This window comes from Vidua macroura, chromosome 8 (genome assembly GCF_024509145.1).
Source record: "Vidua macroura isolate BioBank_ID:100142 chromosome 8, ASM2450914v1, whole genome shotgun sequence".
NCBI classification, from domain to species: domain Eukaryota; kingdom Metazoa; phylum Chordata; class Aves; order Passeriformes; family Viduidae; genus Vidua; species Vidua macroura.
The window spans coordinates 15,823,633-15,837,669 of NC_071578.1; the positions used below are offsets into that span (position 1 = coordinate 15,823,633).

General features: G+C 34.7%; 1 protein-coding gene across 6 annotated transcripts in view; it reads right to left on the reverse strand.

The window, feature by feature from the left end:
- IDE (insulin degrading enzyme) overlaps nt 1-14,037 on the reverse strand; it is a 52,901-nt gene that overhangs the window by 13,865 nt on the left and 24,999 nt on the right. For all 6 annotated transcript variants that reach the window (XM_053984407.1, XM_053984406.1, XM_053984402.1 and 3 more), the window contains 7 exons: nt 12,743-12,845; nt 11,657-11,779; nt 10,939-11,021; nt 6,746-6,890; nt 4,032-4,142; nt 2,617-2,737; nt 1,013-1,104 (listed from right to left, as the gene is read on the reverse strand). In XM_053984407.1, the coding sequence (XP_053840382.1) occupies nt 1,013-1,104; nt 2,617-2,737; nt 4,032-4,142; nt 6,746-6,890; nt 10,939-11,021; nt 11,657-11,779; nt 12,743-12,845 (778 nt within the window). The remainder of the gene's footprint in view (nt 1-1,012; nt 1,105-2,616; nt 2,738-4,031; nt 4,143-6,745; nt 6,891-10,938; nt 11,022-11,656; nt 11,780-12,742; nt 12,846-14,037) is intronic.

A 14,037-nucleotide genomic window follows, 5' to 3' on the forward strand; every position in this document is an offset into this window, starting at 1 on the left:
CTATGGGTATACCAGGATATCCTTCCCAGTTCTTTAGCTGTAGGACTTTCGACAGCCACCCATTATGCCAAGTAAAGAATACACTTCTCTGACACAACTGCACCCTCATGGAAAATCTAAAAAAAATCTGGGCATTCAGTTCTATTTCCAGAAGCAACTGACTTTTGTATACCAACACGTAAGAAATAAGGAAGAAGAGACTATTTTTAAATTTCTCTGCAAGAAGAATACCCTCTAAAAATTTTTAACAAGTACTTTAGAGACATTCTTGACAAAGAAAAGTTTGTCTCTCCATGCTTTTAGCTCCTTCCTATCTTATTTCCTTTACAAATTAACTTTCTCCTCCATACATTCATCAGTCACAAGCAGCATCTATAACAGCTCTTGCTAGCAGAACTATCCCAGAGCTGTTCTGACACAAAATATTGTAAACCTTATGAAAAAAGAATGCAAAAACATACAAAAAAAGTACTAAAATTTGTATTGGTACATATATTGAAGTATTTCTTATGACTTCGTATGCAAATACAAACTGAAGACAAAACAAATGGTTTCTGAGTTTTACTCCCCTGAGAGCTGACACTTGGCTTTTTCATGGTCTGCCATTCTTGTTTAGTTATGTGCAAACTACTTCATTTGGAAGGATACTGGATTCTTAAAACTTTGCTAGTTATTCTGAAGGTTTTCAGTGGAAAAAAGCAAGATCTGCAGCACATTATTCCTTCTGCAGCTTGACCACAGTAACAACATACAACACAGACTTTCAAATCCATTGATCCTAAGTTGTCTTTATTAAGTTTCCAAGAGCAATATGGAGGCAGCACTTAGCCTAATAAAGCTGAAGTGGAAAAAATTATGCTCTCATACTCCTATAAAGATAAAAAAGTACAAAGTTAAACTATGAAATGACATTTGGCATAACTGCTTCAAGATCTGCAAAGATTAAACTAGTGCTCCATTTTTATGCTGCTTTTAAATAAAAAATGTTTTATTAAGAAAGTATCAAACCAACCTGTTTTGTTATATTGCCATGGAGAAGAGCTTCAATGTGTAACCGTGACAACAGCTGTGCTATGAAGGCCTTGAGACGGGGAAGGGTGACATCTACAATACATATTTAGACAGTTAAATCACTCAAATGCATTTTTAAATTATGAAGGACCTAGGCCTAAATCATCATTCGATACAGTGCATTTCTCAGAGGAGGAGAAATCTGTCATTATGAAGAAGTGAAATCTCTCCTTAAAAATGCAACATTGGAATGCTTCCAGCTCTAAATAGCAGCACTCATCATATAGTTTATTTCACTTAGAATTCACAGGCTGTCTTGACCCAGATTCAAAAAAACAAAAAAAAACCAAAAAAATAAAAAAAAAGCTGCCTTTCCAATCATGCTGAACATTCATTCTCCAGAGAAAACACTTGCAATCATTCAGGTGGTGTTCCAAGGAAAAGCCTTAGTTATTTACTAAACAAGCAGCATGTAGTTTATAATGCTCAAGAAAGACTCTTTGCATTTACCATCCAGACTACAAAAAGAACCTCAACTCAAATATAGTGTTTTGATATTAACTTTGGAACAAAGGCTACAGAAGAAAATATTTTGGCAATATATCCTAGAGGACACATGCACAACACATACACACACATTCCATCCAGCCTGTTCTTGCAAAGCAGTTTTCATATAGAGTGCAAAATATAGTTTCACATACAGAATCAATGGAGTAAGAGGAAGGATGGTTGGATGGGATATTCATGGATGTGTGTTCTGAATCAAACCCCTCAAATAAATACAGAAGTCAGGTATTCTTCTTGAAAAGAATGTTACTGTATTCCAAGAAGATACTGCAAGACATTTTGCAAACTGTCCCAGGAACAGCCTTTTAATACAACACAGTAAAATACAGGTGGGCAAAAGTTCTTCAGCTATTACTACAAACACAGAATTACCACAGAATGGCATGGGTTGAAAGGGACCTTAAAGATCACGTAGTTCCGACACCCCTGCCATGGGCAGGGACACTGTCCACTAGGCTCATTGCTCAGAATTCCATTCCATCTGGACTTGAAAAATCATTTCAGTCTCTTAATTCGAAATTTATTCTTCCTTCAAATATACTGGGGCACCTACTTTGTGTTAAGAGCCACAATGTTCTTTATTATTGTTGTCATTATCTACAGAAAGTACGTCTTTATTCTTTCTTAGCTACAGCTCTTTATTATCTACAGAAACATAAGCTAGGATTCCCCGATCATGGAAAAAAACAAAGTTGTTTGCACACTGGAAAGCACAATGCAGATACACTCCAGTGTGCCTGTAAGATGTCAACTAGAGCCAAATGATTTTACCAATGTTGATTAAATACTGGATTCACCATATCCAGGTTTATGTACCCCTGATGTTAGTAAAGTTTTGCCTGAACTTTTATCTGCAAGTTTTGCCATTTGAGGCCTTTTCCATGAACTACTCTACTTTCTTGAAACTGGAGGGCAAGAGCAGCACGGCCAGCATCAGCTCAGGCCTGGCACTGCAGGGTCTTCCCTTGAATAGTGAGCAGAGTACTCTTAATAATTAAGTAATATAAGAAAAAAAAAAATTAAGTGGCAGAACATTACCATCTAGAGCTTCTTTTAATTCATCTTTGGTCCAAGCAACTTCAGTCATCAGGAGTCGGAGATAATACATTGCATGCTGGTGAGGCTGTTCAGCCCTGAAGTTGTTAAGCGATCTCATGTACTAAATCAGAAAAATCAGGCTCAAGTTAGAAATTCAGAAACAGAATTCTAAACATATTAACATTGTACTCTCAACTCTGTTTCAAAAAGATACAGTTCAGATATTGAGAAGATTCCCTTGCTTGTTAGAACTCTTAAATAATTGTGTTATATCACCTTAGTAATATTGCAGGCTTCTGAGCCTTTGGAGTAAGCAGAAACCATTAAGATGGTTGAAATGTGCATTAAATCAAACTTGTTCATAAAATTAATGACTAGAAATTAAATTATTTCAGTAAACAAGAATTTAGATCAAATATCCTGGGTCGTTGTTCTATCCAGGAAATTCACCTTCTATGATGACTGACCAGGGGGTGTGAGAACACTGCTAATAGAAAATGTATTTTTCTCCCTGTCACCTACTTTGGCTGACTTGTTTACACAAAATCTGGAGCATCTGGAAAATTCTCTGCATGTTTTTCATGGATAAAGGATGTATGAGAGAAGAACCAGAGAGCTTCTGCAAAAAAACTCTTTCTAGTCCAGCTGCGCTTTTACAAAATAAGCAAAACCTTTTTCCTCTACCAGAGAAACTGGAAAGTGCAAACTAATAGTTTTGGCAAGCATTTCCAGTGCAGGAAAAAAGCAACCCATTTCAGGGCACAAGTGAGCAACAGCATGCCTCAGGGTGCTGAGGATGTATCCTTCTGTCTGCTCCAAACAGAAGCCAGAAGTTGGTATCTCCCTTATATGTCTGGCATAGATATGGGGAGAAAACTGCAATCTCCCCCAGCTGATGCTACTTCTAGAAATCGGCATGTACTAAACCAGGTGGTTACACTGCACCAAAGGATCAAGGCCCAGGAGCCAAGACAAATCCAGGGAAAACAAATGTTGCAAACTTTTTCAACACTTCCTTTCCCCCTTCATCTATTTCCCACTTTTTTTATGGCTAGGTCCTGCTGCAGCCTTCCCAAATTGCAAAACAGGATTTAAAGCTAAGATTTTCCCCTCCATCCCCCTACTTAGATTTCTATTCCTACCACAGCAAGCTGTGCTTCCTTGATACATCATAAGAAAGACTGACTAAAAAAAGATTCCAGGACCAGTTATTTTTAACCAAAGAATGTTACATACACAACTCTGAGAAGCTCACAGCCACAAAAAAAAAAAAAAGAAAAAAAAAACCATCTGAAGTCCCACTAAAGCAGATTTTCACTCTCTACTTCCACAGATTGTCAGCCCTCAGATCTCCTATCAGGGCAATGCATTCAATTTTCAATTACTCCAAAATGTGAATTTCTCATGCAGCTTACCGCTTCCTTGATAATTTCAAATCGCTTTTCATCGATCTCAAAAGTAGCCATTTTCTCAATGATCTTCTTGAGCAAGATGTGTTGCTTGTCATTATAGCCTTTTACAGAGAGCTGCGGAAGAAGTGCATAAGTTGTTTTAAATGTGGAAGATAAAAGAATAAAACCCTTACCAAGTCTTGTACAATGCAATGAGCAATGCACTTTTCAATACTTATGCTAAATTCACCACTATGGAACATTTAATCATTCTTAAATTAAATCCCTTTACCCATCAAAAGGTAACTAACTGACAAATAGAGTATTGCATATTCACACAGGAGTTCTAAATGCACAGAATTATTGTAATGTCATGTTGGTGTAAGTAAACTGTACTCAGAATACAGATTTTTAATGATTACACTGTTGAGTCTTGGCATACAGAAATGTTTTAATCTAGGTTTCTCACTTTAGTAATGAAGTCTGGATTCACAATCTTCTAAAATGTTCTCTCCAATTTACTTTAACCCTTGGTTCATAGCTGTGTTGTCGATCAAAGAATATTTAAGGGGAAGTAAGCAGTACTACAGAAAAGGGGTGCTATAAACAGCAGCACACCTTATAACCAGGATGCTGCTGAGCTAAAACACCAAGGTAGTCATCCTGGAATGGTAATGACACATTGATCTGATCATACATATTTTTGAAAGTATAAATTAAATAGGCTTGCTAATTTAAAAAATAACATAAACTTTAAAATTACTGTATGATTTCATCATCCTACAGAAAATTTCTCTGGCAAAAAGGCATTAAAAGTTATTTTTCTGCAGGGAAAAACTTCAAAATTTGGTATCTTGAGCCAGGAATTTGGATTTGTGCAGTTTAATTAGAGTAAAATTAAACTTTAGAACACAAACCAACATACAGAATTCCTGCTTTTCAGTAGGGAGAATTTTTTTGTTCTATAGTTGCTGAAACATAGCTGAACAATGAATTTGAAGAAAAAGTTATCATAAATAGATTTATGACAAAGGCTGGTATCCAAAATTAGCATAGGAACCCAAAGAGTTCAACAATCACCATGGGTGACTTCTCAGAGTAGCATCTGCCCTTGCTCAAAGCATCAATATAGTCATTAATAAGTTACACTTATTAATTATAAAACTTCTTACAATACGGAAAATAATATTACAAGTTCTCAAATAAAATTTAAAATAACTGTGACTGAAAATTAAGAAAATTACACACTTTTTTTAAAGGAATTAACCCTGATCATAGAAACATCAGCAAGCTTTGAAACTGAGGATAACCTAAAGTTTGCAGTAAGTCAGGTGAATGAAACAAGAAAATTATATTTGCATTTAATTTTAAAAAAATGCAGCACTCTCTCACATAGAAAATGTAAAGACAATATACAAAATGCTTTGGAAAATAACACTTCTACAGGAAATTTCAAAACACATTCTGGCATATAACAGTGGTTAACAAAAGCTTTTAACCAAACTTCAAGAAAGACTACTAAAATCTCCTATCATAAATTTCATAGGAGAAGCTGAATAAGAAATAAGAATTTATCATAATATCAGTATTTATCAAGTATTGTCAATGCTTTGTAACAGATTCTAAAACGTGATAAAAACAAAAGAAAAAGCCATAAATATCCAGCATTGCATTCTAATGAACACATGCACAATCCATCTCCACAGCTCTCTTCAGCAGAATTAGAGAATTATAACAAAATCGGTAAAGCTGAGGATTCATTCAACAGTAAAGTTAATATTTTTATACAGAAACCAGCAATACTACTTTCCAACTTATCATGCAAGCAAGTAAAAATGTGAACCAGAATGCAACAATTGCACTACACACATGTTCAAAAGACACTGCAATCTTAAACAGGTCACTCAGTACTGATTAAAATACAGTCTTGCATTGCCTTTAATTCATGAGATATATGCAAGGAAAAAAAACCATTAACCATCTCATTTAGAAATGCAGAAGTCAAATGTTTTCTCCAAGCTCAACAACTCCCAAGCTGTTTCATTTCCTCCTGTGTTCTTTTCTTACTTACAAGTATTGCATTCATTCCTGATGCAATGCCATAGACCAAACCTGAGAGGCGTGCTGCATATGTATACTCTTTTAAATCATCCTTCAATAACCTGATAAACAGGTATGTCATGTTGCAATGGAGAGGATCAGCATAAATGTAGCGACTAACAAAAAGAAAAACAAAAGAAATGCTTTGATACCTCCGGCAGTGACAAGGTAATGGATGAAGAAACATGACTGAAGAGTATGTATATGCAGCCTCATGATCAGTAGTTCTTGAATAGGAAAGCAGAAGTATACTATTTATTTAATAGCATGAAAAGGGCATCTTTTACCCCATCAGTCAGAAAGTTTTTAGTAGACATCTGACCAACAAATATATAAGCTTGGATTACGGTTGTGGCTTTTTTTGATGGAGGAAGAAATCTTACAAACTAATTAATTTCATGAATGATAAAGAAATAAAGAAGAAAATTTGTTTAATGTGAACTAAAAGACTGTTGAAGACTTTTAACAAAATTCAACTTAAAATTCAAATCAAAGAAAGGATGGCTAATAACCAAGATCAAAAGTACTAACAGCCTTTATTTTTTTATTTAAAAATCCTTCCATCAAATCAATATAAAAATGTTGATGAGTGGAAGTAGTTTTAAGGCTCTAAGCTTTTCCTTGACTTGAGTACTTACATACATCCCATAGATGGTATTTTGGAGATCATAGTTCAAGCCAGCTAGTTCTGCTGCATATGCATACTCGTTGAGGGAGTCCTTGAGTAGTTCAAGGTACAAATAGGCCATGTTACAATGCAAGGGATCCACGTAAGCAAATGGGCTGGAAGAAAATGTTGAAAGTAAAATATGCAGTTTAAAATTATTTCTCTGTTTCTTTCGGCCGTTTAAGTTTGATCTGAAGGAAACAGTATTTTCTGTGTGTTTCTGCTGATGGATCCCATTCTGAATGACTCCTATTTCAAAGCCAAATATGAACACATCTGAAAAGAGTTACTTAGCTTGCATATGGTTTGATGACTAAATACACTCAAGACATATTCTAGTTATGCTCATAAATCAAGACATGCTTTATTTACCTGGCTGCACAGTCAGAATTCACCAGGAGTAAAGGAAACTAAATATACCAACATTATTTAGCAGACCAAAATGAAAGTCCATGTACTGAACATTAATTAATTAATACTCATACACTATTACAAAAATTAGGAGATCAACAATTTTTTGTATGACAATATGCAGTACATGCCAAGGTCAGCTCAGAAGAGAAGTCTGGTGTATCCACTTTCTTACTACTGTTATTTTTTCAATGGCAACAACTCTCCAAAATCTACTGATGCATTAGGAGCACATGATCACATACAGCACTGTTGTAAATTTCTCAAAAAGAGAAATACAACTCAAGGATTCAAGTCATGCTTCAACTGTGCTACTTGTTAAACACCTGTCTGTTTCAAAGATTTGAGAAGACAAGTTATTTTTTTATTTGTACTGTATGTATTGCTAAAATCTCTGAAGTGCACGTACATTCATGACCAATGTCACAAAAACGATCAACAGTATCTGAAGCATTTGCTGACAGGATATGGCTTACAATTCAAACCTGACTTTTTCCTTAAGCAGTCATATATTCAGGCTATTATATATGTTTACACCTATACAGCAGTGTATTTCACTGCGTATATCAAGACTAATGTAGCAAAACAAGACCACAACACACAAACTGATAACTAAAACATATGGCAAAGGTATTTTTAAGAAGGTTCCTTGTAGCTTTCAACTTCTCCTTCCTTTAAAGTTAAGAAAAGGAAGTACAGGAAGATATTTTAACAAACTAAATTAATAATTTCCAATATATACATTTGAGAAGCAGAGTCTGCTATAGTCTGAAATCTTAGCCCAAATTAAACAAACAGGTCAGTTAAAAAGACAAAATAACTGGTATTTGCATTTCTCCCTACAATGAGAATTTCCCAAAACTGAGCAATTTCAACATGCCAAATTATATAAATCCAATTACTATTGAATTTTTTAATTAAGACCAAATTCAAAGTGAGATGTAGGTCAATCCTATAAACCTTCCTTCAGACTCATTACAGTCTTTCTCCTTTTGATACTATAATACAGACTTAATGAGTTTGAGTGATTACTATGTCTGTATCAGTTTAGATTCTATATTCTCACTTAGCTGGCAAAGGACAACTGGGAATTTTGAAAAAATCACAACTACTATATCATTAATCTTCAAGTGAAAAATAACAGAAAACAATTATTACAACACTGCTCTGGGAGTTGCTTCCTATTATTGACAGTTTTGTAAACAAATGCTTATTTGTTTACATGCTAGTTTACTCTTTTTTACTAGACTAAAAGTAGTAGAACAACTCAATCACTAATGGTGCATTAAAAAAAAAAAAAACGAAGTCTAGTCCTTTCCCCTTTCAAACAGCTGTGACATATCTGGAATCAACACTGAAGTGCTGAGCTGCTAACTACCTTTAAAAGAATTTTCAAAGCATCACTACATTACATGGTTGTTTTACTTCCTTTTAAAAAAGGACACTTTTTGAGTTCTTAAGTTGCAATTCATACAAATGCAAAAGCTTATCAACCTCTTTTAGGCTGGACAATAAGTCAGATGTTTTTACTGCGATGTTTCTTTAACACAAGGATGCCTGTAAGGATCTTCAGTTTTGGAACAAGGTGATTTCAAGAGGTTCATGCACGTATTGTTCCTGTGCAACCTGTATATTTAAGGGAGAAACCAACCTCATCAACCTCCTCTTAATTTATCTACACAGCAATTGCTGCTAAAACATCTGGACCAGGATTCTTTATTTCCTTCATGTTGATCAGCTAGAGGCAGAAAAAATCCTCCTAGATTTTTTTATCAAATCAAAGCAGCCTGTAGTGTGAACAAACTCTTGTAATCTACCACAAGGCAGCACAGACTTCATATTCTGATCTAGAACTGAGGCTTAGACTTTTTATGAAAACCTATGTCATAAAGGTGGCTTTATTCACCAGCTAACTTGGTCCCATGAGATATGAGTGATTCCATCAAGTCTCATGAATAAACACTTTACATTTCACCATTTCCTTCAATGACCATCAGCATGACCACAGAGACACAGATTCTCCAAGAACCTTTTTTAAGTATCAAAACTAGACAAACCTGCTTACAACATCTTTTAGAGGTGATGCACCCAATATTGTCAAAATCTCCTCGCTCCTGCTCATGTACAATTACCATCTCATTTTTAAGGAAAAGAGAAGAACCCTTGCTCCCAGCCCTAAGAAAAAAAAGCCCGCTCTCAACTAGAACTGTTCCTAGGAGGAAAGAGGCAAATCATTCCATTACAATGGTCAGCAAAGCTCAAGTAACTCTGGCTTTTTATAAGGGCTCACTGAGATGAAAGCACAAAGCTAACTGGGAAATACCATCTCCACAGCTCTAGATAAGATACCCTTGCTTGCTGCAGGAGGGCTGGACTAGACCTTTAAAGGTCACTTCCAACACAAACGATTCTAAGATATTGTGTGTATTGCATACACTTATACCTTTGTGTGCTTTACATAAACCCAATTATTATCTTTTATTCATTCACAGACTGTTAGATATTATAGTTCACTATAGTTCACGGGAATGGATTTAAAAAACCACCACATCTGTAAACTCAGTGTCCATCAGTAAAATCCTATTTTGGATTTTGGCCAAACATAGCACAAGGGAAAGCCACCAAGAATTAAAAAGAAGGCAAAGCACTGCAATGGCTGTTCTCTAAATAAGAGATGGGGAGTTCCCATTTTGATCCTCCATTTCCTGACACTTGGAAGTTGAAACAGTTGTAACATCTGGCCTGTGGTTTCAAAAAGCAAAAAGAGAAAATGCCCAGGCAACCTATTTTCCCCAATTAGTATGAAAACCAGTACCAAGACATCATACACACTGAAAAAAAACTCTGTATAATACCCTGCAAGAAAAATTTCAAGTGGTCTCTCAAAACAAGAATTCAACAGTGCATCTATGGGAGCCCTCACAATGGCCCTTTCAGCAATATCACCAAATAATTTAATTAGGCAAAAGCAGAGTCCCAGAATTTTTTCTAGCTTTCAGTAGCTCAACACAGAAACAGCTGCTCTTTAAAAACAACAGTATTTTTTTTAATTCAAAAGTTAGAAATTTATTTCTTGAAAGGAACATTAAGAAAGTCCATCACTGTCATGCTCACTTAAAAAAGATTATCTTCCTATGATGAAAGTCATGCAAGAGCAGAATTAACATTACATCATTTTATCATACATCTTGAGGTCAGAATCAAACATTCATTGGTAATATAGACAATGCTCTTCTAAAAAAGAAGTACAATCAGTTATGGGTGTCAGTTAAGTAAAATCCCAACATTTTAAGCACTTTTTAAACTGATTTGCATTATGCAAACGAAAATAGAATTTGACCCTGAAACTATTATCAGAATAGCATTTCATAAAGAAAACGCATGTTAAAATAGCTGTGATTCAGTAATTAATTTAAAAATACTTAATTATTTTTAAAGAGAGATATTGCAATATATAGTGGGTTCTATTGGCAGGTATATTTCAAGTATAGCAAATAAAATAAAAATTTGGTTTAAAAGTGTTTTTAGGTAAATTTTTCCTTTTAATATAGAAGGAGCACATAAAATTTCTTGCTACGCAGATACTGCATATCTTAGATGTGCCTTCCTGCATCTAAGCTTTATTACATATTCAAAGTAAGGACAAAGACTCTAAAGTGTCAACACATGCAAGAAAGTGCTGCACAAATGCAGATTCCCAATAACAAGAAACTTTTGGAGACAACTTTATGTGATATACTTAACATTGCATACCTGAAAAATTCAAAGTTGAGACAAGCTTTTGGCAAAAAAAATTTGTCATCTTGCTTGAACCATAGTTTGCTCATAGCAGTGTCCTGTGTCAAGAAAAGAGGTTTTGTTAAGTGATCTGACTTTTAATTGCAATATGTGCCACTACTTTAAAAAAAGTCTCTTCACCACTTCAAATCGCCACTTAGAATTATCCCCTTAAAGTCAAATTGCTTGAATTGCTATATTCAGTATATATAGTGAATACAGATATATTCAATATATTGCATATATATTCACTATATTTTGAGATCAGTAAATGACATTTCTCTCATTTTTCCATGCAATCACAGGCATTTTCTGTACACAGTTACAAAACAACAGCCTTCCCTACACCCTCCACTTACTCAACATTGGTCAAAAAAATTAAGAGCAGCAGTAACCCTTCTGCTGAATAAACAGCTCTATTGCTATTTTTATCAATTGTTGACACACTTTCAAAAGGGGAGAGAGAGTTCAAGCTGTATCTAGATTCACTTTCCTAGGAGCACAAATTGTGACAGTCCGAAGTTCAGCAAGAATTAACTTTCTACTGTCTTTGTAGCAAAATATTCAAGTTTTGTAGTTTTTTTGTTTTCTATATTTTGGAATATGAGATGATCTGTATTCTAAAAATCAGAGGAATTAAATTATAACTTCCCAAAAGGTTAGGCAGTAAACAGGACAAATACAGACAGTTTACCTTGACAAGGGCAGGGTACTGCGTTGCATCTTTTTCCAATGGCAAAATCTCAAAGTTTGTAGGAATAAACTCATTCTTCATTGGAAGCTTGAATTTCCCATTCAGGTCAGCATTTTGCCATTTCTAGATCAGTAGGAGAAACAATGAAGCTATGACAATTTCTGCTTAATTAAAGCATATATGGGCTTATTTATTTTATGTTAAAACAAAAGTTTTTAAAATGTATTCCAGTACCTTCTGTGTAAGTATTATTAAGATAACAGGAAAAGAGAGAAATAGCTGGGAAAAAAAAAGGTGGATTAGGCTATCAGCAGGATGAACTGCTCTTAGAAGGAGAATGACAGATAAATAATTTTGAAAAGTTTACAGTAGAGAGAAGGGCGGGTTTATATCTTATATTTTCTGTTACCGTGAACCATAAATGAAGATATTAAACTAAACATTTAGCCAAGAATTCTAATCAAGAACATAGGTATGGTCAAGCTCAAGGAAGTGATCCTATGCATTGTCTGTTCAGAGCACACCAGAAGGTCCAATTCAGCCCTAAGGTAAATTTTACAGCCATCTCTTCTTAGAAGATCAGAACAATAACAAGTTTCAACAAGGATTTGCCCATCTCCTTTTTTTCTGAGTCTTGATTTTTTACAATCTCATTTAACTGGCAAAACATATTTGCTTTCTATGTTGCAAAAATCAACTTCAGAAACAGTTTTTACATAGAACATAGAACAGTTTTTAAAAATTCCTTTTTTAAGTACTGATCAGCTCATTAACATCTAATAAAGAGTTTTAAGTTTTTAAAAGTTAATGCTTACATTTTTACTCAGCCACTGCATATTAGGGATCTTCTACAGGAAAAACAGTGTAACATTCCCTGCACTTAACATGGTTTATAACCATTAAAATATATCCCTCCTATATAATAAATATTTGAAAATGTAACATTAAACAGACTCACTGTATGATTTTCATGCTATGAAAAGCAGTGGATTTAAGTTCTCCCTTCAAATATATGGAAAATTGGACAAAGAATTTACCACTGACTTTCCATTTGCAGATATTAGAATGTTACAAATTTTAACATGCCTTAATAACTTCATCAGAAATTGCTTCTTGCTTGTACTGTGTTCCATACCACTCTTCCGTTCGATCAGTTTTTCCTTCAAAAGACTTGGAAACTATTGCAACTCTGAAAACAAAGAGACACTTTGGCATGAATGTGTCTGAGAAAAGACTGAGACATTATTCCAAGCACTGTTTCTGCTCCATCACCAGAATACCTTTATTTCTGCAAACAGTCCATAGACAATTATAGAGCAAGTATAAGTATACTGAACTTCATGCTAAGGTTAACCATGAAATCAGGTTACCACAGTCATTGAATGTCACTGTTTTTCTGAAGTGTTACAACCTGGGGTTACACCTTATTAGTGCTGCATGCAATTTCTATTTTTAAGACTCTGTTGTTGTTACAGAAAACAAAGCAGTTCTTGCAGTCTTCTAGAAAATTGACGAAGTGATTACATTTTCTATACCACCACCATGAACATCCAAATACGTGAAAATACTGATTATAGAAATTTTATTCCAGTCCTAGTGCCGTAGCATCGTAAATAACCTCACATTGAAAGGGATTCATATGGATCATCTCACATCCAACTCCCTGCTTCTTGCAAGACTCCCTAAAACTAAACCATGTGACTAAGAGCATAATCTAGGTGCTGACTGAACTAAAGAACACACCTAAAAAAGAAGAAATCCAGAATAAAGAAAATGACAAACTTATCAGTATTTTGTTAGTAGCCTACGTGATAGATATCAAGAAAGTTCTTTTAATTCTATTGGACAGTGAACACCACAGAAGACTATAAAATGGAAGTGGCTAGCTTCAAGAGTAAATAGATGTTTCTAAGAAATTTGAGATGGTCAAAAAAGGTAAAAAAAGGTAGCATTACCTGCTCTCCTGGACATGGCTGAACATCTGCCTGCCCTTGGGAAGCAGCACATTGATTCCTTGCTTTGCTTTTTTTTTTTTTTTTTTTTTTTTTTTTTTTTTTTTTTTTTTTTTTTTTTGCTTTTGCTTTCCCTATTGAACTGACTGTATCTCAACCCACGAGTTTTCCAGCTTTTACCCTTGCGATTCTCTCCCTGATCTCACTGGTAGCTGGGTGAGCAAGTGTGTGGGGCTTGGCTGCTGGCTGGGGTTAAACCACAACACAGGTACAAAGTTGCTAAGAGACTACAAAAACTATAAAGTCTCTTAGAATTTCAGAGCAACCTACCTACCAAATCTTTTTGTGAAGTAAATAAATAAAAAGAAGAAGAAGTAAGAGTCCTAAGTGAAAAAATTATCTTAATTAAATTCCAATAATCATACGGCT